The sequence below is a fragment of the Molothrus ater genome, chromosome 1 (genome assembly GCF_012460135.2).
Source record: "Molothrus ater isolate BHLD 08-10-18 breed brown headed cowbird chromosome 1, BPBGC_Mater_1.1, whole genome shotgun sequence".
Lineage (NCBI taxonomy): Eukaryota > Metazoa > Chordata > Aves > Passeriformes > Icteridae > Molothrus > Molothrus ater.
The window spans coordinates 70,494,722-70,517,164 of NC_050478.2; the positions used below are offsets into that span (position 1 = coordinate 70,494,722).

The window sequence follows — 22,443 nt, forward strand, 5'->3', positions numbered from 1 at the left end:
GATAAGTAAAAAAAAATAAAATTTACATAGGCACCAATTAATACCCTGCATTGCGGAATCTTGTCCACAAGCATCTTCTCCAGACTGGGGATTCCAGTGTTTTGGGAACTGCATGGGTTTGTTAGCAGGACAGTAGGGAATGGCATGAGCATAGCCCATGGCTTTGCATGTAATGGAATACCAAAGACTTGGAGCCCTGTCTGCAATTCCTTCCTCAACTGAAAATCATGTGAGAGCCTCTGTTCTCTGAGGGCTTATTCTTTACTTGGTTCAATCCACACTAAACCAATCTGAGAAGGGAAAGGAGCAAACACATTGCTGTTTCCTCACCTTTGCTATGGAAGCTTCAGGAAAGGGCACACCTTAGAGTAGCCTTTCCACATGCAGAAAATATTCAAGAGATGAGATTATACTACAATACTAGAGTAGAGTGAGTCTGTTTCTTAGGGGTAGGCAAGCATTATTTCCAGCCCTTCTCTCTTTAGGGATAACAATATCTACCAAAGAAGAGGATCAGGTTGCTTGGATTGTGTTTGATCAAGAAAAGGAATGGGTGGTCAGCCCTGAACACTTCAAACTCAGAGGAATATTGGATGTCTTCTGTGCCATCTGCTGAGCCAGTGTCCTCCTCAGTGCCCTCTTCAGTGATTTCCATGTATGCTTCATGGATGGCCTCAGATACCCTCAAGCTCTCTGCTGCAGAGATGCCAGAGAGGTTGGCTGAGGGGCTGAACAGGTCAGTCATACCCAAGGAAGTCAGGACAGATGTGAGGTTATATTTCTCCTCGATCTTCATGCGTGGGAGGTACACTTTTACTCTCTTCTTTTCCATCACCTTGGAACTGGTCCACTTGGCAAGTTTTTCAAAGCTGATTTTGTTCTCAAGCTGCAAAGAGAGGCAGGGAATGAAACACGTGGGATGCAAATCCAACTTCTTCCTACCATTCATTTCTGTCAAGGCTATCATAAAAGTAAAACCCCAACCAGAATGGTTCCTGAAGCTCGTCCTATTGGCATCTTTCTGCTATTTTATTAATTGCCTCTCCAGTACTGCCTGTGTCACTCTCCTTTTATTCAGATTTTTACCAACTTAACACATCCCCCTTTGTCCAAGTAATCTTGTGTCTCATGAGGCACAACCTAACAGTTTCACAGCCTAGAAAATTAGTCAGCTTGTGAAAGACTGCAAAAACAAGACCATGAAAATTTACCTACAATTGGTAGCACCTAACAAATGCAAACTCTACTACATCTGTAATAACTCTATTTTATAATTTTAAAATATTACTGAAATATGAGTCATTGTTCATATATTTTATACTGCATTGATTTTTCTCCTTTCTTGAGTACAGATGGGTAATTTTATAACATTCCTTATATATACATCTTCTGCAGGGCTGCAGCAGCACTACACTGCTTTACCTTCATTTACCTTAGGACTCTCCTAAGAGGCTCTGCCTCAGCACCTGGCAGATTTTGTGCTCCCCTCCCAGCCCAGCACACAGCCATGGGGTGGGCAGCTGCAATGTCAATGGGCAGCAAAAGGTCTGACAGCAGCCAAGCCCCACTAAAGTCACAGCTCTTCTGCTCGCCCTGCCAGGGCCATACCTGTGCCAGGCCAGAGATGTCATCAGGCAGCAGCACCAACAGGCTCAGCTCTCCACTGGTGTATGGAAGCTCCAGGACCTTGATTTTATCTTCAGCCACTCTTCCCACTCTGAAGGTGCTGTTCTGATACATCATTTGCACAGGTCTGCTCTCTTGCTGCAAAAACAAAAATGTGAGATGATGCAATGTGGGAGCAATCTTTTTCTTTGGTCAGACAAATGTACAAGGCCTTTGAAAGGACAGGACTCAATCTTCAACCATGCCGCCTTTGGAAAAGAGCTGTGTCTCCATTTTTGTCTCATCTGCTGGTTTGTTCTGTCAGACACAGCTGTCATAAATCTGACAGTGAGGCCCCAGGTAAATCACCCAGCCAATGACAACAGAACTCTAAATATAACAAATACACATCTGGCCAGAAAGTGTGTCTGTGCCCCCCACCTCAGTCACATTGAAGGGCACTTCCTCAGTGTGTTCTTCTTTAAATGGGGTCTTCCATTTCCCTTTGAAGTAAATGGCATTTACAAGGATCAGCACAGTCTGAGGATTAACAGAGCTTGGTTCAAGGAAATCCTGGATCTGTCCTTTAAGAAAAAAGTAGGGCACAGAGTAGTAAGTTTCATAGCAATAGTTTTAGAAGTCAATCAATATACTGCTCCTTCACTTGACTTTTCCTTCTCAAAAAGTCTGCACATTGAATTAAGTTTCATGGGGATGATTTAATAATACACTGAAAGACTGGCAACTGGCCAGATATTTCTGCAAGAAGACAGGTAGGTTCAAGAGTGTTATAGAGTCCCAGGAACATTTCTAACCAGCATTTGGGAAAAAATAAATATTTATATAGAAAATAAGGAAAGGTAGAGGGAAGAACCAACACATATTTTCTCAGTATGTTTTTTTCTCACAATCCACTCTAAGTTTTTCCTCCCACATCAACACAATAAATGCACACAAGCTTCTGAATCATTTATTTCCCATCATCAGTTTAGTATGCATTACTTTCTCCCCTGGAAGCCCACTTACCTATCCAGCACATCCTTGTAAAAATATGCCAATATTCTAGAGAAGCTGGGAGAAACCTTGCATGAGTTAATCTCTCCTGATACAAAAAGAGTGCATATAAAATGTGCATATTAAGTGTGCATATCATGGGACCTCTGCCTTTGCCAGATGTATTTAAAACACACTGTCACTGCCACACAGGTGCAGTAGAGTCATCCCTTTCCACAGAAAATATCCACTAATGGGGACAGGAAGAGGAAATTTCTCCTCTAATGTTTAGTCCTTTCAGAAATTGCTAAAATACAGTTGTCAGAGAGAAGTATATTTCATAGTCTTGTCAGACTTACCATTTGTCTGATTTTTCACCCAGGAATTAATGCGCTGTCTGGCTTGATTTGATGCTGTTTTGAAGTTGACCATTTCTAGACCAGATCTGTACAGCTTCTTCACACATTTTAAGTAAATCTGTAAAGACACCAATTAATTGTAGCCAGTGAACTAGTAATTTTTTAGAAACAATATAAAAGTGAAATAAAATATGGGTAATAAGATTTTTATAGTGATATCATGGTTAAGGTGTTCTCATTGCTTACTTCCTGAAAGAATTTTCTAAAACTGAACCAGAAAAATTATTTTGTAGCAATGAAAATTTTATGACAATTTCAGATCTGACATCTTTACTATGTAACCAGTTAAGAGCATATATTAAAAATATTTAAGAATTTCTGGAAGAAAGCCTGATCCAAACCCCCTGGTTTTAGGTTCATTATAGAGTGTTTTGTCATCTTTAGGTTCACTTCCTTTTTTCAAAGCATTTTCCTTATTTTTAAAGATAAGAAGTCCCCTTCATTTAGAATATTTTTATCTTTTGCTTTGGAAATATGAAAGAAAGATTTTGACACTTTCAAAATTTGGTTTTGAGGTGACTTTTCAAGTGAAGAAATATGCCAAAGTAAAATTATTTTCTGAGAAAAACTCCAACAACCAGTTAAAATGAAATGCTTTGTGGGAGCAAGTGGAGAGCAAGGAGTTACATTACTAATAATTGTGTTTATTACTCCATTCATTCTTTTAGTAGGGCCATATTTTTGCCTCAATTTGTTTTCCATTTTAGACTGCTGCCAGGGCCATGGCAAAGGAAAAAAACATGTAAATCCACACCAGTAGGGACTATTGGATAAACTGGTCACCTACTCTGGCCAGTCCTCCCGGATTAGAGAATTTTACAGGGTTTAGCAAGAGATCACTTACTGGTAGGATATGACTTGTCTTTTCAGCATAGAGTCTGTTGGCAATGTGCAGTGAATAATTGGCTTCTGGTGCAGTGATATCAGAGAGAATTTCTTTAAACAGTAGGTGGATATTCACAGACTTGCCACACTGAGTTGTTGATAAGGAGACAGAAAAGTTCATTTGTTAGGTTATTTTATGAGAAAGAGGATTATTTATAAGGTACAAATAACACGGGAAAACACACAGTGTTTGAACATTTGCAAATGAACATGTAATAGAATCTAAGAGCTCCATGGGAGGGATGTTTAGTATAAGCAGCTAATGATATATAATTCATTCACAGCCTATTATGCCACTCATTCTATAGGTTAATTATTGAAATTGGTGACTTTTCATAGGTACAAATCCTCTAAATCCCAGGCAATCCTTGCATTTTCATGGCATTTTTTTGCAGAAGCTGCAGATGGAAGAAGAGAGCTAGATGGCAAGGGAGTCAGGAAGTGTTTTGTTATACAGTGAAAAAATGAATCACCTGTCTCTAGTTCCAGGAATGGTGACACAGGCTAAAAGCATGTAAGAAAACTGCACAATGATAAACAGTAGGTGGGACTGTATTTTTTGAGAATAATTGTGTTGAACAGCTCCTTTCTAAATGCTTACTGAGTCCCTAAATGCCCTAGCTTTAGATACTGCCTTTGGTTAAAAAAAAAAAAAGGTCTCATCTTTTTTTAAGTTCCACCTTGTGTTATGGATCCCAAGTAAATGGGGATACACCAGGTTCCGTGGCTTTTGATATCTTTACAGAGGCAGCAGATTAACATGGACAGAAGCATAAGAAGCATACAGGCATCAAGGTACTGGGACCCCTCATGGTTCTCTTGGGGTAGCAGTGGACATTGGAGGCTGGAAAAGTCCCTGTAGCTTTGTAAGAGTGTGGTTACTTTCCATCCTTTGGGGATTCTGGGCTCTTTTCTGCTGTCCCACTTTGGACTCTCAGCTGCAAGTCTGCCTACTGTACCCTGGCTTCAGGTACTGAGACCCTTTCAAGGGCTGTAGGCCAGCAGTACTTGGAGGTGTGGAGTCCATTTACACCAAAGTGTATCCTGGTGCCCAAAGCATCCTATCCTGTCCTGTCACTTGCAATATGTGCAGCCTGTCTTCTTTTTCTGGTGGTGTTTTGGGGTTTGTTTTTGTTCATTTTGGGTGGTTTTTGTTTGTTTGTTTTCATTGGTGGTTGTTTGCTTGGCATTTATTTTGTTGCTGTTGTTCTTTGGGCTTTGGTGGTTTGCTGTATTTTTTTTAACTTACATCTCTTAAATTAGGAGAATTAGCAAAGGTTTGGCAAGGTGTTGAAACTACTAAAAGCACAATCAGTCTATTCACAGAAAAAGGATGTGAAAGAGAAATCAATGTACCTTAGGTTTCTGTACCCTGGTCTGGGTACTTCCAAGTCCTGCAATTTTGTCAAAGTGAAGAACCTGCAATTGAAAGTAGAAATTAGGTATATGAAGTCCACTGTCAGTCACTGATATTTGTGCTAAGTAGGTTTTCACTAAGTGAGTCTGATTAGCACAAGGATGAGCTGAGAAATTTCATGTGAGCTTTAAACCAGGCACTGAACTGAGAATTTGTGATTGTGATCTTCAGCTTAGATCCTGTCTTTTCCAGTTAATGGCATTGTCCATAAATCATCTACAGCCTTACAGCATTGTATTTGTAACGATGAATCTTGTTTTCCAAATGTTTCATCTTTTGTGTTTCAAGTTGTCCTTTCCACCTGGAAGGAATCAGGTGTCTGAGATAGTATAAGCTGAAGCAAGAGACCTGCCTTAACCATCCTCCAAAACTGCTTTCTTAATGAAAACCAAAGGTTGTTCTTGCCCTTCATTGGGGAAATGCAATAACTGAAAAACTCCAGAGTTTGGAAAGCCATTTTTTTGCTAGGCAGGTTTGGAAGGTGTAAATGGATACTCTGCTGCCTCTTTGAATGGGATCAAAGAGAGTTTGTACCCATTTATGTAACTTACCTTCTCCATCTGATACTCAGTGTTATTTCTTGCTCCCAGATAGACCATGGCCAAGGCTGCAATCATGCTCAGGGGGCAATAAAAGATGTTGTCATTGGGGTGGTGAAGTTTCACCTCTTTGAATACATCAAAACAAAATTCTGCATTTGCTGCACTGATGGAGCCCATTGTGATATCAGTGTTTCCTAAAGCAAACAGAAACATCACTTTATGGTCACAAGATATAGTGCTTGTTTTAAAGATCATTGCCAATAGCCCAGAAACTGCCAGTTCATTTCTGGTTTTGTGATGCTGAACCAGTGAATGATGTGAAGCCTACAAATTCTGTGATCATTAGAAATATTGTAACTCCCGATCCATTCACCTACGAACACCTTTGTTTTCTTTCAACAAGATCCTCTCAGCAAGACAGTACCTTGTACTTGCCTTTTAGGAAATAGCAAATTTCATCCACCCTTCTATATGATAAATATAAAATTGAATGAGTTTCCCTGTGGCCATTCAGAGGGCTCTGAATGGTGTTTGAGACAATGCAAACATAATATTCCATTTCTTCTGGGGCTGTTCTCGATCTTTAAATCAAATGTAATCACTCAATACACTTTTTGTGTACTTCTCACTGTTGCTTAGTACAGCCAGCCATAAATTTGGAGATTGCTTTTCTGCAGTTTATTGCAATAATATGAGCTGTAAGACAGCTGCTTGTATGCTGACAAATAAATTTAGGGTTCTCCTGTGGTCCTGTTTCAGACATTTAATCGCTGCTGATGCCTTTTAGCACAGTCATATATATATATATATGTATCTACACATATATAAATATATATATAAAATATATGGGTTTTGTCAGGGAGTGAGATTGAGAAAAGAGAAATACCTTTATTCCCAATTATTAGAATTATAAATGGATAGTTTTAATGTGACAACAGGTTTTAAATGAAAAAGAACTTTTTCTATTCACTGCTGTGGTGCACAAGCCACATATTTTGCACACAGAAAAGTATTTGACAGTCAAACAGTATAAGATATAATGAGAAGGCAAGGCAAAATTACTGTATATGCTCTCTTTTTACGTACCTGTCTTATACTTACCTTAAGGTTCTTAAACATATTTTTTTTCATCCTAAAGAATACAAATTAGAAATTACATTTTCTTGGAGAAATACTTACCCCACAAAGTTCAAAGAAGCATGTAATAATCCAGCTTGCCCAGCTGAAGCTAAACAGCTCCCTGAGCTCTTGGTGATATATAGAGCACGATTTTGAGACACTCCCACTGTTGCCTTCAAGGAGTCATCTTCAAACACTGCCTTTTGTCATGATTTATTGCACCTTGAAACATTGAGCAGGCCTAGGTAAAGCTGGTATTCTATCTGCAGCCAATCAACTTTATTTATTAAATAAAACCTGATTTAAAACTGAATTATTTAAGCTTTTGCTGTAACCTGCTCTTCTCCTCAGAGGTGAGGCATTCTCAGTGTCAAAAGCACTCTAACACAGCACTCCCACCAGTCATGAAGGGAAAGGTGGATGCTGGGCTAACTGCTTAAGGTCTGGTAGAGATGCACCAGCTCTCTACAACGTCTGTGCAGTGGAACAGAGGGAAGTTCCTCCAGAACAGTGGCCATCTGACATTGCCAAAATAATGTAATCCCAAGTAAAGCCAGCTGCTGGATGGTAATTCTATTGAGAGGGGTTTGAAATTGATTTTTTTTCCATGTTAGAACAAACTTAAAACTTTCTGGTTAGTTTTCAAGACTGAAAGGTTTTTGGTCTGACATATTGCAGAAATATATTCCTGGAGTGCAGACTGATGTGGTATATGGCTTGTACTTGTTCAAAACACAGCCACATCAATTTCTCTGCCTAGGTGAGGCTACAGTATTTTATCTGAGGCCAAACTGTGAGGGTCTACAGCATAGGTGTGCAGGAAGAGGGGAGAAAGGCTATGAGGAGAAAGCACATTTTGCTAAAACCTCATTTTGATGAAAACATTTAGAGCAACAATGATGAGATGACTTAAGGGCCTGAAGATGGGTATGGAAGAGGAAAAGATTTGAGGAATGGTCAGGAATTGCATATACCTGGGCTGTAAGCCTGACCCCAGAGTACTCAGATATTCAGAAATTTATTTAAACTAGCCAGTGGTATTTAAAGAATGACTAAGAGTCAGCTTTTAATTTTCATTCTGTGCAGGTCATGGCAACAAGGCCCGTGGTGCTTGCACAGGCCATTCCCATAGATCTTCCATACCTTGTAACTATGGCAGGTGAATAAACTACAGGATCTGTCAGCAGGAACATTCATGGTCTGTCACACAACCATAATGCACAATATAAAATATAATTCAATTGTAACAAGCTATTACTCTTTATTAAATAATGGACTTGATGAGCAGTAAAGAAACAAATCTGGCATCTGCAAAGGCCATAGGGGTGGATAATAGAAATCCAAATTTGTGTATGTTAAGTCACAGGGCATACAGCAGTAAGTGCACCCTCTGTGAAAAGGAAAGGGAGCTGCTTTATCCTTAACAGTGTTCTTTACCTTGCTGAAATGCAGGGATGTATGTGCAGAGCCTGATAATTGGAGTGGGTTTTAGTTTCCCCATTCAGAATGAGGATATTATAGCAGCAATGAGGATGGGAAAATCTGAAGATAAGAAGGAGCTTTCCTCTGATGCTGGCATAAACAAGGAGACGAAGGAGCTGGGAAAGCAGCTCTTTCCAATGTTTCTCTGTTCTTATTTTCACATGCAATTTCTTCTGGTTGCTCAGGAACTACTGAACAGTATTTGAGGGTAATGTTTGCTTGTGCTTTCGGATGGCCTGTCTTTTTGTATGACACATACTGTGTTCACTGTACTGTACCTGAGTACCTTTCTGACTGAGACCATAAGGAACCAGGACTTCCTACTATAAAACCAGTTGAAGACACAATAAAATTATGTTATACATCGTACTAAGAAACCATTTAAAGGAAAGCACAGTTTCAGAGAAAACTGAGGAGAACTGCAACCATCAGAGAGAATAAAGTTCAGTGGAAATGTGAATATGTAAGGAGTTACTCAGTAATCAGACTGTGGGAAGCCACAGATCTTTCTATTGTGGGACAAACATGTGTTACCTTTCCATGAATCCTCATGCAAATACTATTAGACATCTTTTGCTTGGCTTTTTGCCAGTCTACAATTTTGTAGGCTGTCATGTGTGCTGGTGTGGGTCAACACTTGGCATGGAGCATGTCCTCCCTGGGGAGGAGGCAGTGGAATGCTCTTCAGGGCTATGTCTGCTCCAGGCACCATTTGGAGTTTCCAGCTTTTCTCTGCTCTGTGAGCTCTATTGCTTGACATTGAACTTTTACAAACTACAGTTTCCCACAGGAGAAGCATTTGCTGCCAGAGTGGAGGGTTTACCTTCTATTTTTAAGTAAACATCCATTATTTTGTTGGAGCACTGCCCTCCACAGTAGGAGCTGCTGCCACTACACTAGCAGCAGGAGACTACTTTCCAGCTTCTGGTGTTTTTCACCACTTTTTTTTTTTCATGTTTTGTAGATTAAAATGGCAATGAGGAAAAAAGATTGCATAAGGAGAAGAGAAGGGATTTTTAAATTATAATTTATACTGTATTTTGTTGCAGGTTCTGAATTATCTAGATATCCCTGAAGTAAGTTTTTGGTTCTGGGTTTTTTAATTACAATACAAAGTTACTTCTGATGTAGTAAACTGACATCCTTGTTTCAGCCACACCTTCTCCTTTGGTCACACACAAAATTCCTGTTGTAAGACTTGTGCTTTTTGGGATAATATGTTAAAGCACTTGCCTTTATCACTTTAATGCTTTTTCTTTTACATTTTATCTCAAAACATATAGGCCTGATTGTGCAAGCTAATACATTTTAATACTGTTCATTTCCCTTTTTTTCTTTTAACCTAAGTAATTTTAATTTGAGACAAACAAGATATATACAGAATTCCAATGGCAGTTATTGAAAAACATATATAGCTGTTTTTTGAATACTTTATTTATCAGAGAGCTAACAGCCTGTGTTTTGTGTTCTCTTACCAGCTAATTTGTATGAAAACTGTGTCTCTACAGGTAATTTTACTATTTCAGGCTGTATTTCAAACTGCAATTGCAGCCATATGAAGTATCTCCACACTATAATGGGTCTGCTTTCTTCAGCATTTCAATTTGTGTTGAGTACTGTAATTTTCTGTCATTTTTCCTGCATATCTCAGCATTTGGAAGACCCCTTTGAATCATCAGTTCTACAATGGTACCAGTATGCTCCCAGTGTTTACCTTCTTCCCATCAGTGAGTAACAGGGGAAGGAGAAGTGAGTCATCAAAGGCTGGAATATTTTTCCCATAAAAGCAAGTATTCTTCATGTGTGTGGATTTTGGACATTACCTTCTGCCAGACTGGGCAGGCTACTCCCTTTGCCTGACCCTGTGCTATTGCTTCCCACCACCAACTCCACAACATCCAGGAGGTGGTTTAGGGAACTAGATCATAAGCAAGAAAATTAGCTATACCAGAAATTTTCCTTTTGATTTGCTTCCCAGAGAATTGCTGAGCCCCAAGTCAGGCAACTAATAGTGGTCATGTAAAAGAAGGAGAAGGTTCAGAGTTTATGTACCCTAATGTTGAATTGGCCTGTGCCTAAACTCAGCATCGGGAATATTTAAAAGTGGGAGGTAGACTTCAGTGTCATTTACATTTTTGGAAAGGATTACCATTATTTTTACTTACTATATTAGACTATTCTCTATTTACTTAATACTACAGACTACAACATTTACTATTGCATTTGCAGTGGGTTTATCATGATAAATAGTAGTAATAATAATAAATAATAAACACAGACTACCCATTTAAAAACCATCACTATAGATTTTAATTTTTTTTATGTTAATGATTTACAAAATAGCCAGAACAAGAAACTCATGCTACCTGAGGCCCAAACAGAGCTGGTTCTTAAAAGTGAGAATGGCTGATCACTACTCAAAGTTTAATGTGGGAATAAAGTGTCTCATTCCCAGCCATCACAGAGCAGGCCTTGTCAGAAAAATTGTTCCATTATTCTGAAAGCCTGGTTTTGTTATGTGGGAGCTTATGAGGAAGTTGGAGAACTTGGTCACATATACAGGATTTTTCACCAAAAAATTAGTCTGCCCTTCTTGAAAGCAAGCAAAATTACACCAGAAAATCCTCTGTCTTCTCTGCTCTCTGAGAATAAACCCTGAGAGCTCCAATTTGAAACACTGCCCCCAGTCAGTATTTAATAGGAGGCTTCAGGGGAATATCGTGATGCTTCCCTATAAAGTGGTATTTTCCTTGAGACCTTAGGTAGGTAAGGCTAAAAGAGACCAAGTACCTGAGGTTATGCTTTTAATGCAGATCCCTATTCTCCTCTCTATTTCATGTGAGAGAAGGCATCACTTATCTTCAGGGCACTAAACTCATGTGTTTGTTGGATCCCTACTGCATTAGGAAAAGCTTGAAGTAAAATTTTCTTTGCAAATATCTCTAGAGGACAACAGCTTTTTGGCAAATACCTCATAGTGTATTTTAAGGTAGATGTCATTTTCATGAGGCCTCCTAAAAGTAAAATATACCTAAGATTCATGGGGTTTAGGGTTTTATCTTTAATTTGAGTCTTCTCAGATAGACTTTTTATTTACAGCAAACCAGACTTTAGGATAAAGTCTAGAAAAATGTCTTTTGTTTTGTCTTTTATCCTTATTGCTTGCCAGTTGGGATATAAGTGGGGAGAATGATCTAATTTCCAATATAACCTCCACTTAAGGAGAGGAGTATCTTCCAAAGAAGAGAATGGTGTTGGTTTGGTTGTGTCTGATGAAGAAGAGGAATGGACGGTCAGCTCTGAACTCGGAAGTTTCTGGGCAGCATAGAGGCATTGCAAGGAGCCCCATGGAACAACCTGCCTCAGTGCCCTCTTCATTGACTTCCACAATTGTCTTCTGGATGGCCTTGGACACAACCAAGCCACCTTTCATAGAGATTCCCGACAAATCAGCTTTTCCCCAGTCAAAAACATTCAGTACTCCCATCTCCTGGAGAGTGTTGTTGAGAATATAACTTTCCTCCATCTTGAACTGGGGCAGGTACACCTTCACTCTCAGTGGTTGCATCGTAGACGAGCTGGTCCATTCTGCCAGTTTTTCGTAGGTGAGGGCGCATTCAAGCTGTAAGGTGGTATTGGGAGTAATGAGTGGCACCATAATCAATGCTAGGAAAGGAAGTTCAGTTTTTCCCACTTGTCTTCTGACCACACTGGAGCAATGCTAAAGCATTGCTCTCTATATATGTCACTAGAGAGAAAATGAAGTGTTACCTGTTCTAGGCCAGTAAAGTCCTCACAGTCATTTTCAGGAAGAAGAATGAACATGCTCAGTTCATTATTGAAGTATTGGAGCTCTAGGACTTTTGTTTTCAGTTCCTCTATGATGGCCATGTTAAAATATCCTTCTTGAAACATCATCTGCACTTTCCTTCTCTCGTTCTGGAACACATGAAACATATTAAATGGAAAATACAGAAAGTATCACCCTGGTTTTAATTGGTTTCAGCCCTGAGCTAAGAGTTCATCTCAAAAGCATTATTTAAACTGGTCACAGCTTTAATATACTTGTAGCAGTGATATGTTCCTCTCAAATGTAGTCCCAATGGAGTTATCCATTTTAGAAGCATAAAAACTACATTTCCCTTTCTAATGGTGCCAAATTACTTTACTCACAACTTCCTCATTACATCTTTTTTTCTGCTGTGTCAGATGAGGAAACTGATACATCTTATGCAACTATAAATTAAGTTCTTCATGAATAATGTATACATTCCCCTGAGATAATTTGTCTTTAATACTCTTTCCCTGAAAGCACACACTGCTCTGTTCATAAATAGTAGCAGAGAAGCAGAATCCTCTCTTTCAATCTCAAGAGCTGACTATTTTTGAAATAGCACCCTTAGTTGCAAAATCCCCAACAAAGTTAGTGCATGTGCTCAGTGGAACTGGTCCAACAAGGATCTCAGCTGCACAAGAACTTCTGATGTGAATTGGTTCAAACATTTACATATTTGGTTAGGAAAAGAGAGAGAAATACAGTCTTATGTTGTTCTCACTTAAGGCCACTGTTTTGTCTAGGGATAACAGAGAGGAGAAAAGCCCCCATCTGTTATTACAGGAGACAGACATCTGACCTCCATCCACCAGCAGCTTCAGTTCCTGCCCATACTGTACCTTGTTCAGGTGGAAATATGCTTCCTTAGTGTCTTCTTTCTTAAATTCTACTGCCCATTTTCCTTTAAAATATATAGCATTGACCAGGACAAGTACAGTAGAGGGATCAATAAAACCAGCAGCAAAAAGGTCTTTGATTTTACCTTTAAAAATAATGAATTAAGACGAATTACTACTTTGATCCGGTAAGCTTTGACTATTCATAGTTATTTCTTTTAAATTGGCAAGTGGTGTAATGCTGTCAGAGAAATGACAAATATTTATGTACAGCTTTGGAACCAAGGAACTCAAGGCAGTTTTGTTCCACTTACTACATTTATTTCCTATTGAAAAGAAAAAATTAATGCAGATGTTTAATATATAAAAATCTTGCTATCTTTGGAAAAAATTCATAGGTGGTTCAATTGCAAACCAAAAAACCTGCACATTTTTTCTTTACCTTTTGTTTCATTTTCAACCCAGAAGTTAATTTTGTCTCTGACTTCTTCTTCAGTGTATTTAAAATTTACTGGTTCCAGTTCTGCTCGATAGAATTTCTTTGTGGAATCCAAGTATTGCTGGAAAGTACAAATTGCAGAAGTTTATTGCAATGGGATCATTTTTATAAGATAGATAATTTCATGGCTTCAGGATAGTTCCAGGTAGTAGATCAGCAAGAAAGAAATTGGTAAAAAAGGCATATGTCCCTTTGTGCTTCATGATGGAAAACATTCTGCTGAGCTCCCCGCACCTAGGAGCTGTTACAAGGGAGACCACAGTCCCTTACCTGAAAGAATGGGTAAGTAATTTCTCCAAAGAGCCTGTTGGCAATGGTGAGACAACAGCCTGGTCCAGGTTCACTGACTTCAGCCAACAGGGCCTGGAACTGGGAATGGACTCCTTCATCTTCTTCACACTTAAACAGGAAAACAGATGTTTTATGGTAAGCTTGAGCTCTCCTATGCAAAGTTGGACCTGAGGGTGAATTGCAGCCTCTCTTTGCATGAGAAACCCTACTCCACCCAGCTGACTCAGGCACTCAGGAATAAATGCACCAGGACACCACCTCCTATTCCCCCTGTGCCACACATACAGAATGACAAAACAGGTCCCCTTCTGGCTCCTCACCTCCAAACCACGCTGTACCCTACACTGATGTCTCTGTGCACACTAAGCAAAAGGCTGCTGGCTTAGAGACTGGGAGAAGCAAGCTCCAAGGTGCCTTTGGCATGCTCTCTAGGCAAACCTTTGCAGGTGGCAATTGAAGCATTTATCACATTTTAGATTGGCACTGCTGTTTTGGTTAGAAACCCATAATGAGAAGGCTCAGCTGTTGAAATGTGTGATCTCACAAGGCCCCTTAAATAACTAATAAAGAAACAGTAATAAGCAGGTCAGCAAATCTAGATGGAGAGGCTGATCAGCCCTGCTGTGCATTCTGATTAAGTGATTGTCTTCAAGGAAAAAGGCTGACAAACTGGCTCCAGTTGGTTCAGCTCAGAGCTGCAATTTTGTCTTACCTGCTCAGAAGGGTATCTGTTTTCCTGTCTCGTACTGCTCAAAACTTCTCTGAAATGAAAGACCTGCAATGTAAATGTTGGGTGAATGCAGGTGAGTGAAGGTACTTCAAAGCTAAAGCAGTGTTGCAAGCCTATCTCAAAACACAGCCAGACTCAGGCCCTGCGTAAAGGCCTCTTTGCTCTTTACCATAAAATCCTTGCAAGTGAATAAATAGTTTTAGGAGATGGTGAGTGCATGAAATCTTTGAAATCTTTCTATGTGAGCAAGGAGGCTTTGGGTGTCCAGAGAAGGCAAAAAACCACATTAAAGGTAGGGAACTCTTCTGAGCTCTGAGAGTGCAGGGATACCTCCAAAATGCTTTCTTTAGCACTGATGTATTCATTGAACAGTCAATTCAATAATAATGTGTAGTCTAAAGAAGTTTGGTATTAGGAACTGCATAATGTATTTTTAAAAGGGCTTTCTGTGTGCATCAGCTCTTTGGATGTGGATGTTTAGGAACTCTGTCAGATGGTACAATCAGCCTCTGCCAGAACAAAGCCCTACCTTCTCAATCTGCTCAAGTGTGCTGCCCCTGGCTCCGAGGACAACCATTCCAAAGGCAGCTGACAGACTTATTGGGGAGAAAAAGATGTTTTCATTTCTTTTTCTTTTGTTCAGCTCTCTGAAAAAGTCAAGACAGAACTTGGCATTGGCTGCACTGAGAGAGCACATTGTGGCACTGTGATCACCTGAAACAAGGGTAAAAACAACTTAGGTTTCTCATCTTTACACCTGCTATGTTTAAATGCCCTGGTAAGGTTTTTTGCAATAGCTTGGCTGAATTATTCAGTACTTTATGGAAATCCCCTGTTCATTACATTTGGGATTTCACAGTGAATCTGAAAACCAGCACCCTTAATAGCAGAAGAAACACATTTACAGAAATAGTATTCTGAGTTGAGCTGCTTCTCCAGCTCAAGCAATAGCTATGGCTTTGCCACTTAGCCCTAACTTTGTCCTAACCAAATTTCCAGCTCAATTTATATCCTAATCTTTGTGCCTTCAGTCCTCTAGGCATAGTACTTATTAATTACACCCTTGATCATATCTGACTCTTTGTTTCTCTCTAAAAACTTTATGTGTATTACTCAGCTGTGCCTCACATACATGTCCTTCTAAGGCTGGTTGCTTAACAAATGTTTGACAGAAGACACAGGCTCACGTAGTAAGATTTTGAGCAGAAACACATTGTGCATAAGTAGAAAATTCCAGACATGTTTTTTTATCTGAAGCTTAAACTCTTTTTCCTGTGGCTTGAACTCTTTTTCCCAGATACCCTTCAGTTACAATCACAATTATTACAAGCAGATCATCTTGAATGTTCTGCAAAACTCTTCATATCTTAGACCTCGAACAGAGTTTCTTTCTCATTAAAGACTTAAAGATTAAAGATGTAGTGCCTGCATCCATGAAGTGTTGTAGAAGCATCTGATCAGAAGTTCAGTCTTTTAGAAGTTCCACTATTCTAAGTCACATTTTATTGGATTCTTACTGAGTCTGAATAATTTCCTCCACACATGTAGTATGCATATTTCCCCTATTACACAAGAAGAATTAAATTATCCATATAAACATTTGAAAGATAGAGCACTATAGAAAGACTATGCTCCTATAAGGGTCATGCAGAAGAAGTGGCAAATGATTTTAATCTTCTTTAGAAGCACACTTGGAAAGCAGAAGTTTAGAAGTACCACTCTACAAGTTAAGCACAGATTCATTACACAGCCCATACATTTTAATGTAATCCAAAACATTGTCACTTCCCCAAAATATGTCACACGCCATATATATGTGCAAAGGAGGTATATTACTAATGCACATATTGATCCTTAGATCCTAGTTCTGTCATTTAGTATTAAAGATCATTGAGATATTTACCTTCTCCTCGGTACTGATGATGTCAACTGGACACTCGAGCTTCTTGACAGAGCTTCTGGAGCAATGGGATATAAAACCATTGCCACTCCCAGTGGCAGCATAAATTTCACTCATGATGAATCACATTCCTGTCTGTTGCAACCAGTTAGTATAATTAGGGGATCTGTTGTGGAATCTTGAATTTTTCTATATCTCTAGGAGTTCCGAAAGAAGTCACAGTTTTAAATGCATACTAAGATGTAAAAAAAAAAAAAAAAATCTAAGTAGTAATAAAAAAAGAAAGCAAACTCCTAAAAACAAAGGCAATTTCAAAGTGGTTTTTCACCTGTAAAAAAAAAATTCTAAGAATTTTGTCGTGTTTTGATGTCAGAAGTGGCACCAATGAATGCAACACAGGTTTTGTAGCAGAAACAATTATACTGCTATAACCAGCCCACTGATTTAGTCCTGGTCTAAACTATATCTTAAGTTTAGCCCAGAACTTCCCATTACTCCTCATTTTTGTCAGCATCTCTGAGGACACCTACCTGATCATTGTCTTACATTGCTTCAGCAAGGCATAGGCAGCAGGGACAGAGCAACCTGCTAATAAGAAGTAGTATATTTCTGGTGTTATTTTCCTGAGAAATTAACTTTCTTCCCATTCAGGCTGATATGATGTGTGGGTGAGCAAGTATTCGTATGAGTACTAACAACATTGTTTTGTAACAAGTACTTAGTTATCACTACTAAGATGTATTTACACATCAATCCAACCAGATACTGGTTCTCTGGTATTTAGGAAACTCTGAAGGCAGTTTCCTATCAGTCATAAAGTACTCATGGGGTTTAATTCCCTTTCAGTTTGAATTTTCCCATAGCTATTTCTTGGGAGGAAATAAAAATTAAAAACACACTGTTCATCCAAGCCCTGAGAACAAGAGAGTCAGACCTGCACAGATTTTGCCTGAGGCAATGAAAGCCATGCAGTCTGGTTTAACTTGCTTAACACTGGGACAAAAAAATTTCCCAAAGAAGCATCTGGCTTGCTTTCCTGGTTTCTGGCTGCTCTCCACACAGTCACCTAAAAACCCACCTGCTGAGCCTGTTCCTCAGTGCTGAGCCCTGTTTGACCATCCAGGAGCCACTCCAGCAGTTACATCTGCACCAGCCAAGCTGGGATCAAGGCCACTTCACAGCTGCATCCCCCACACCCACAGTCACACCAGATTTCCTTACCATCACAGAGCCTCAGACATCTCAATCCTTGAAATAATTTAATTATGGTGCAATAACAAAATATCAGCTCGAGCTGTTGCCTCCAAGGAGGGACCCCAAAGAAAGGACACCTTGGATAAAAGGACACCTTTTATACGATCACAACTTAAGTGTGGGAAAGTCCAAGGTCCTTGGCTCCTGCTGCATCTCTGAGTGTCCAGTTCCCTGGTCAGGCCACAGATCCCAGGGCCCTTTGTTCTGCACTGGGTGGGCATTTCACAGCCCCTTGCCTGGGGCTCCCACCCAGAGCCCAGCCTGCAGCTGCACCCCGAGCTACCTGCACTGAATGGATTCCCCACCACTCAGCATTGCCATCGACAGGGAGCTGCAGAGCAGAACTGGGCAGATGCTGTTCCCTTCTTGTGGTGATGGACTGTTCTCTGCAGTCTTATTTTGGGCACTAGGCACAGGAAGGAGGAAAAATGTTGTGGAATATGAGGGGATAAGTATACAGGTATGAGCTACAAGATATAACTATTCTAAGTCAGTGAAACAAGGTGTCTCCCAGAACAGAAATAAGAGGGTTTTTGAACAGCAAGACACAACCAAGTATTTGTCTTTCAGGAACACTGGGAATTTTTAATCCAAATTAATACAGTGAATGGAAAATTGCAATTCTGAAGCACAATAATTCATGGCCTTTGGGCACATGGGTATGTGCTGAAAGCCACAAGTACTCTTAAAATGCATTCTTCTGTGTAGGAATCTGTTAAAGCAAAGTTCAAGATATCTAATATGCTCACAGAGGGATACACTACTCTCTTAGCCCCTGCTTAGTTTTCTAATACTTTTAACTCTCTTAGGTGAACAGGTTTCTCCAGGTTTCTTCAACATTGTTTGTTATTTCTCTGATTTTGTAGGTAGTTCTGTTCTTAATTCATTTTGAATTAATCTGAATGTTAACTATGGCTCCATTTTTCCATTTGGTGGGTATTTATTTCACACAAATAATTTTTTTGTTAGTGGACAAACTATAGACAATGGAGTTAGAGAGGCGTTCATTCCCAGAAAGGAACACCCTCTGCTGTTGTTCTAGTCTCCTGCTTTGCTTTTTTGTTCTCTTCTAGGTTAGTTTAGTGTATGTTAGAGTGTGGCTTAGACAGAGATAGTTTTTTAATGGGAATGTCTGAGAAATCCAGGAACTTTTGTTCAAGCAGATTGAAGGATTTCCTGAATTGTAGGTTTTGAGGAGACTCACTATGTAAATGCTTGCTGGGAAAGGCAAAGCTACAGCTCATCCTGATGTTAAACAGAAGAGGGCTGGACTAGGACTTCCACTGCATTTTCCAGATCTGTGACTCCCTTCTTGCTGTTTGAATAATGCAGAGCTTCATTGCAGGCCAAAGAAAAGCTATGAGGATTGAAGATGGTCACAGTAGTCTCATAATCAGGAGACTCTCTTTATTCCTTTCCATTGAAAACCTTGCTAAAAGGAAAGGATAAATATCAGGAGGACTTTTTCTAAAGGTTACAGAGAAGTAATTGCTGAGATGCACCATGTGGAAAGGAAGATGAAGATATAAAAGCACTGGAAGTACAAAGGCACTGACAGAATTTGTTTCAGATAGTTAAACTACTCTGTCAAGAATCCAAATTTCTGCCCTTTTAGATAGTGGTCAGATGTTTGTCATAGTAAAGTTGCTTTAAGGCACAGAGGAATGGATTGCAGACTGACCTGCTTTCTACACCTAAAATTCCATACATTTACATAAGACTGCAAATAGCACTACATCCTTAGGGATAAGTTTTGCCCAGCACCGTTTATCTGTTTGCAGTTATTTTGGCTGAAAGTGAAATTTTACTTCACTTTCCAGCAACATTTTTTTAATGTTTCTGATGGCCCTGGAGCCAGGACCAAGGGAATGAAAACTTCTCTGCATGATTTTTAAACCACAAAGGTGATTACATGGATGAGATAAGCATAGGAAGGCCAAAGCAAGGAACAAAGATCCAGCTTGTGATGTCAATCAGCAGAACACAACCTCACAGCAAGAAGCAATGACTCACTCTGTAAGCAGAACAGACCACCAGCATATTCCTTGTGATTATTCTTTGCTTCAAGAGAATGCAAGAAACTTGGATGTCTCCAGTTCTCCCTTGGCTTTTTCCTCACTGTTTGCAGCCATATGCTTCCCTTGCTGTCAGTGTCTGCAAGATGTAGCAGGGAAGCAGATACTTGTCAAGGAACCAGAGGCTGATCTCAAGTTTGACAGCAAAGGCTTTTCTTGCCCCTTTCATCTTACAAAATGCATGTTCTGCTACCACCCTGCTCAGGTGGTAATTACAGAGTACCTGATTTGTCTGAAGTTGCCTGTGAGTAAAGGTACCATTAGATAAGTGGAGTTGCTGAATAGCAAGAATAAAACAAGGACTCCTTTGATTTTCACTGGCCAAGAGGGTCCCCTCCCTGTTTGTCAGGCATCTGCTACAACAAATAACAAGTCTTATACAATATATCAGAGCAATTAGGGTGATAAAGTATCTTTGGTGATCCACAGATGGCAGAAAACATATTTCTTGAAGTTGAGGAAGCTGGAGATGCTTCAGATGTTGCTGATGGTCTCAGCTCATTTGGGAACCACCACATGAGCAGATTCTGATATTCATTTCTGTGATCTTCAGGTTGTATGAGTCAAGAACACATTGAAAAGCAAGTGTCAGCTTATAAATATCACTACTGTCTGCTGACTCTCCATTACTGAATTTACTGGCAACAAGGTGCAAGAATTGATGAGTGTGAACTTTGCAGAGATCTCAGTCGCCTCATGCTGATCATTCAACTTGCCAGGGAAAAGCTGAGCCCAGCACTGTCATTTTTCCAACTGAACTTCTCTGTGCACCAGAAGCTTTTCCACAATTGCAATAAACCCCATTTACTCCCCAGGGAAACTTAGACATGACACAAAATAGTCTTCATCTTTGTTTCACTTATCAGCATCCAAAAATAGCTCTAGCAATACAGCCAGTTCTGCCTGTTGCACCCTCTCTGCTCACGCTCTTTCTCATTTGTTCACAAGCTTTGACTAACAGGAAATTACGTTTGTAGGCAGGGATGCGTGCATGTGTCTCCCTAACAGACTTCCATAGTGTAAGGTGATATGACTACACAGATAAATATTTCTGCATGGTGACCCTGTTTTTATAATGCTGATTCAGGCTTTATGAGTGATCTCATTTATAGTTATTTCTGGATATCATTTCTTTGTGGCAATTTAAGTCATTTTATAAGCCGAGTTTCTTTACTTTCATAGCAAGTGCAGCATTTTTTAAAGCTGTGTGATACAGAATGTCTATAAGTATTCCTCTCTTTGCTCTGCCTCAGTACATACTTTCTCTTGTCATTCAACATTGTGGGATGCAGTAAAAAGTAAGAAATTTCCTTTGCATTTTAAAAAAGAGGCTGTTTTTCTATATTACTTAGGCAGTGAAAAAAACAACATATATTTTCATGCAATGGAACTGTTGTTGTTAACTTTGGTTAGAAATGACAGAAATGTGGCTAGAAGGATCTTTGAGATTCCTGGTGCATCTGCTGCCCTAAGGTGGGATGAAAGATCTAGATTGCAATTGATAGGTGTTTGTTCAACCTGTTTTTGAAGCTTCTGGACAAAGTGTTTTCAAATCCCGGTTGCATTTCTGTTCTTTCTTATTCCTGAAGTTTTAACTCAACTTTGTCCTAAGTGGTCCTGACTGTAAATTAAAACAGTTGCATTCAATTATATTTAAACTTTGATATGTGCTACTGGCTAAGTTGTTCAAATACTTATTAGTCAATTTATCCTTTGTACAAGACGTAGTATTTGGGAGTGTCTCCCTGGCCATAAAATGTAATTATTGTAGTTGTACTCATAACCAGGAACTTAATATTACACTAATCACACTACCCAATACCTGTGGGTATTGTTAGCTACAGAGCTACTTTACCAAATTATGGACTTGGAAACCTGAAACACCCTTCAGGGCTGCTCAGCCCTGTAGCACATTGTATAATTTTCACCATTCTTAGGAGAAAGGTACTGCTTTTGGCCATCAGTCTGGATGTTAAAAATAATTGTTCTTCCTCATTCCTGTGACAACCCTTGTGGTATGATTTCCATAGCTAGTCAAATTATGCTGTGGCTAGGTAGTGTCATATATTATTTGCATAAATGTTAGTGCAGAAATTCTTGCCAGTCCTTACAGCTAGTGAAGTCAGATGTATCATTGGTCCGGAAATTGAGCTTGTTTGCCAATATTGTGCACATATTTTTTTTTAGTAACTGAGTTTTGAAAACAAAATGAGATTTGAAAATACCCTTCCTAAGCTGCCAAGCACTGTGAAGAACAGGCAGATTAATAATTTGAAAACACAGGGTCAAATTTTCAGCCAATGTGAAGTGACTCAGCTCCCATTGAAGTGTGAAAAGAGAATTTGTTTCCATGGAAAAAGTTTCCTCTTCAGGCCACAGAATAATACAGATGTATAAATGCTATGTTTTCTACATGCTGCCATGGAATTTGTACAATATATTATTTCTTCATTCTGCAATTCAAATTCCTACCTGCCCAGGGTAACCAAGGACTACTGAACTGTCCTGAAAATAAGTTCTCTGTATCTCTTCACATTTCTGCTTTCCCTCAGTTCCACTGA

At 39.4% G+C, this 22,443-nt stretch overlaps 2 protein-coding genes across 2 annotated transcripts; both read right to left on the reverse strand.

Moving 5' to 3' along the window:
* Positions 1-481: 481 nt before the first annotated feature.
* On the reverse strand, positions 482-6,038 carry LOC118684421 (ovalbumin-like). The gene is made up of 7 exons (XM_036379274.2): positions 5,871-6,038; positions 5,274-5,321; positions 3,862-3,990; positions 2,958-3,075; positions 2,047-2,189; positions 1,609-1,764; positions 482-886 (listed from the first exon to the last, which is right to left on the reverse strand). The coding sequence occupies exons 1-7, from the start codon at positions 6,036-6,038 to the stop codon at positions 482-484; spliced, it is 1,167 nt and encodes a 388-aa protein (XP_036235167.1).
* Positions 6,039-11,679: 5,641 nt separating this feature from the next.
* LOC118694827 (serpin B4-like) lies at positions 11,680-15,350 on the reverse strand. The gene is given in 8 exon segments (XM_054516430.1): positions 11,680-12,084; positions 12,234-12,401; positions 13,137-13,279; positions 13,576-13,693; positions 13,903-14,036; positions 14,039-14,090; positions 14,636-14,698; positions 15,183-15,350. Coding segments are annotated over 8 exon segments (1,251 nt in total).
* Between the last annotated feature and the right edge of the window lie 7,093 nt (positions 15,351-22,443).

Coding starts and splice junctions, on each gene's coding strand:
- LOC118684421 (XM_036379274.2), bottom strand. CDS start 6,038: ATGGGCTCCATCAGTGCAGCAAATGCAGAATTTTGTTTTGATGTATTC. Junction 5,322..5,870: donor CTGAGTATCAGATGGAGAAG/GTAAGTTACATA, acceptor TTTCAATTGCAG/GTTCTTCACTTTGACAAAAT. Junction 3,991..5,273: donor TTGGAAGTACCCAGACCAGG/GTACAGAAACCT, acceptor TCAACAACTCAG/TGTGGCAAGTCTGTGAATAT.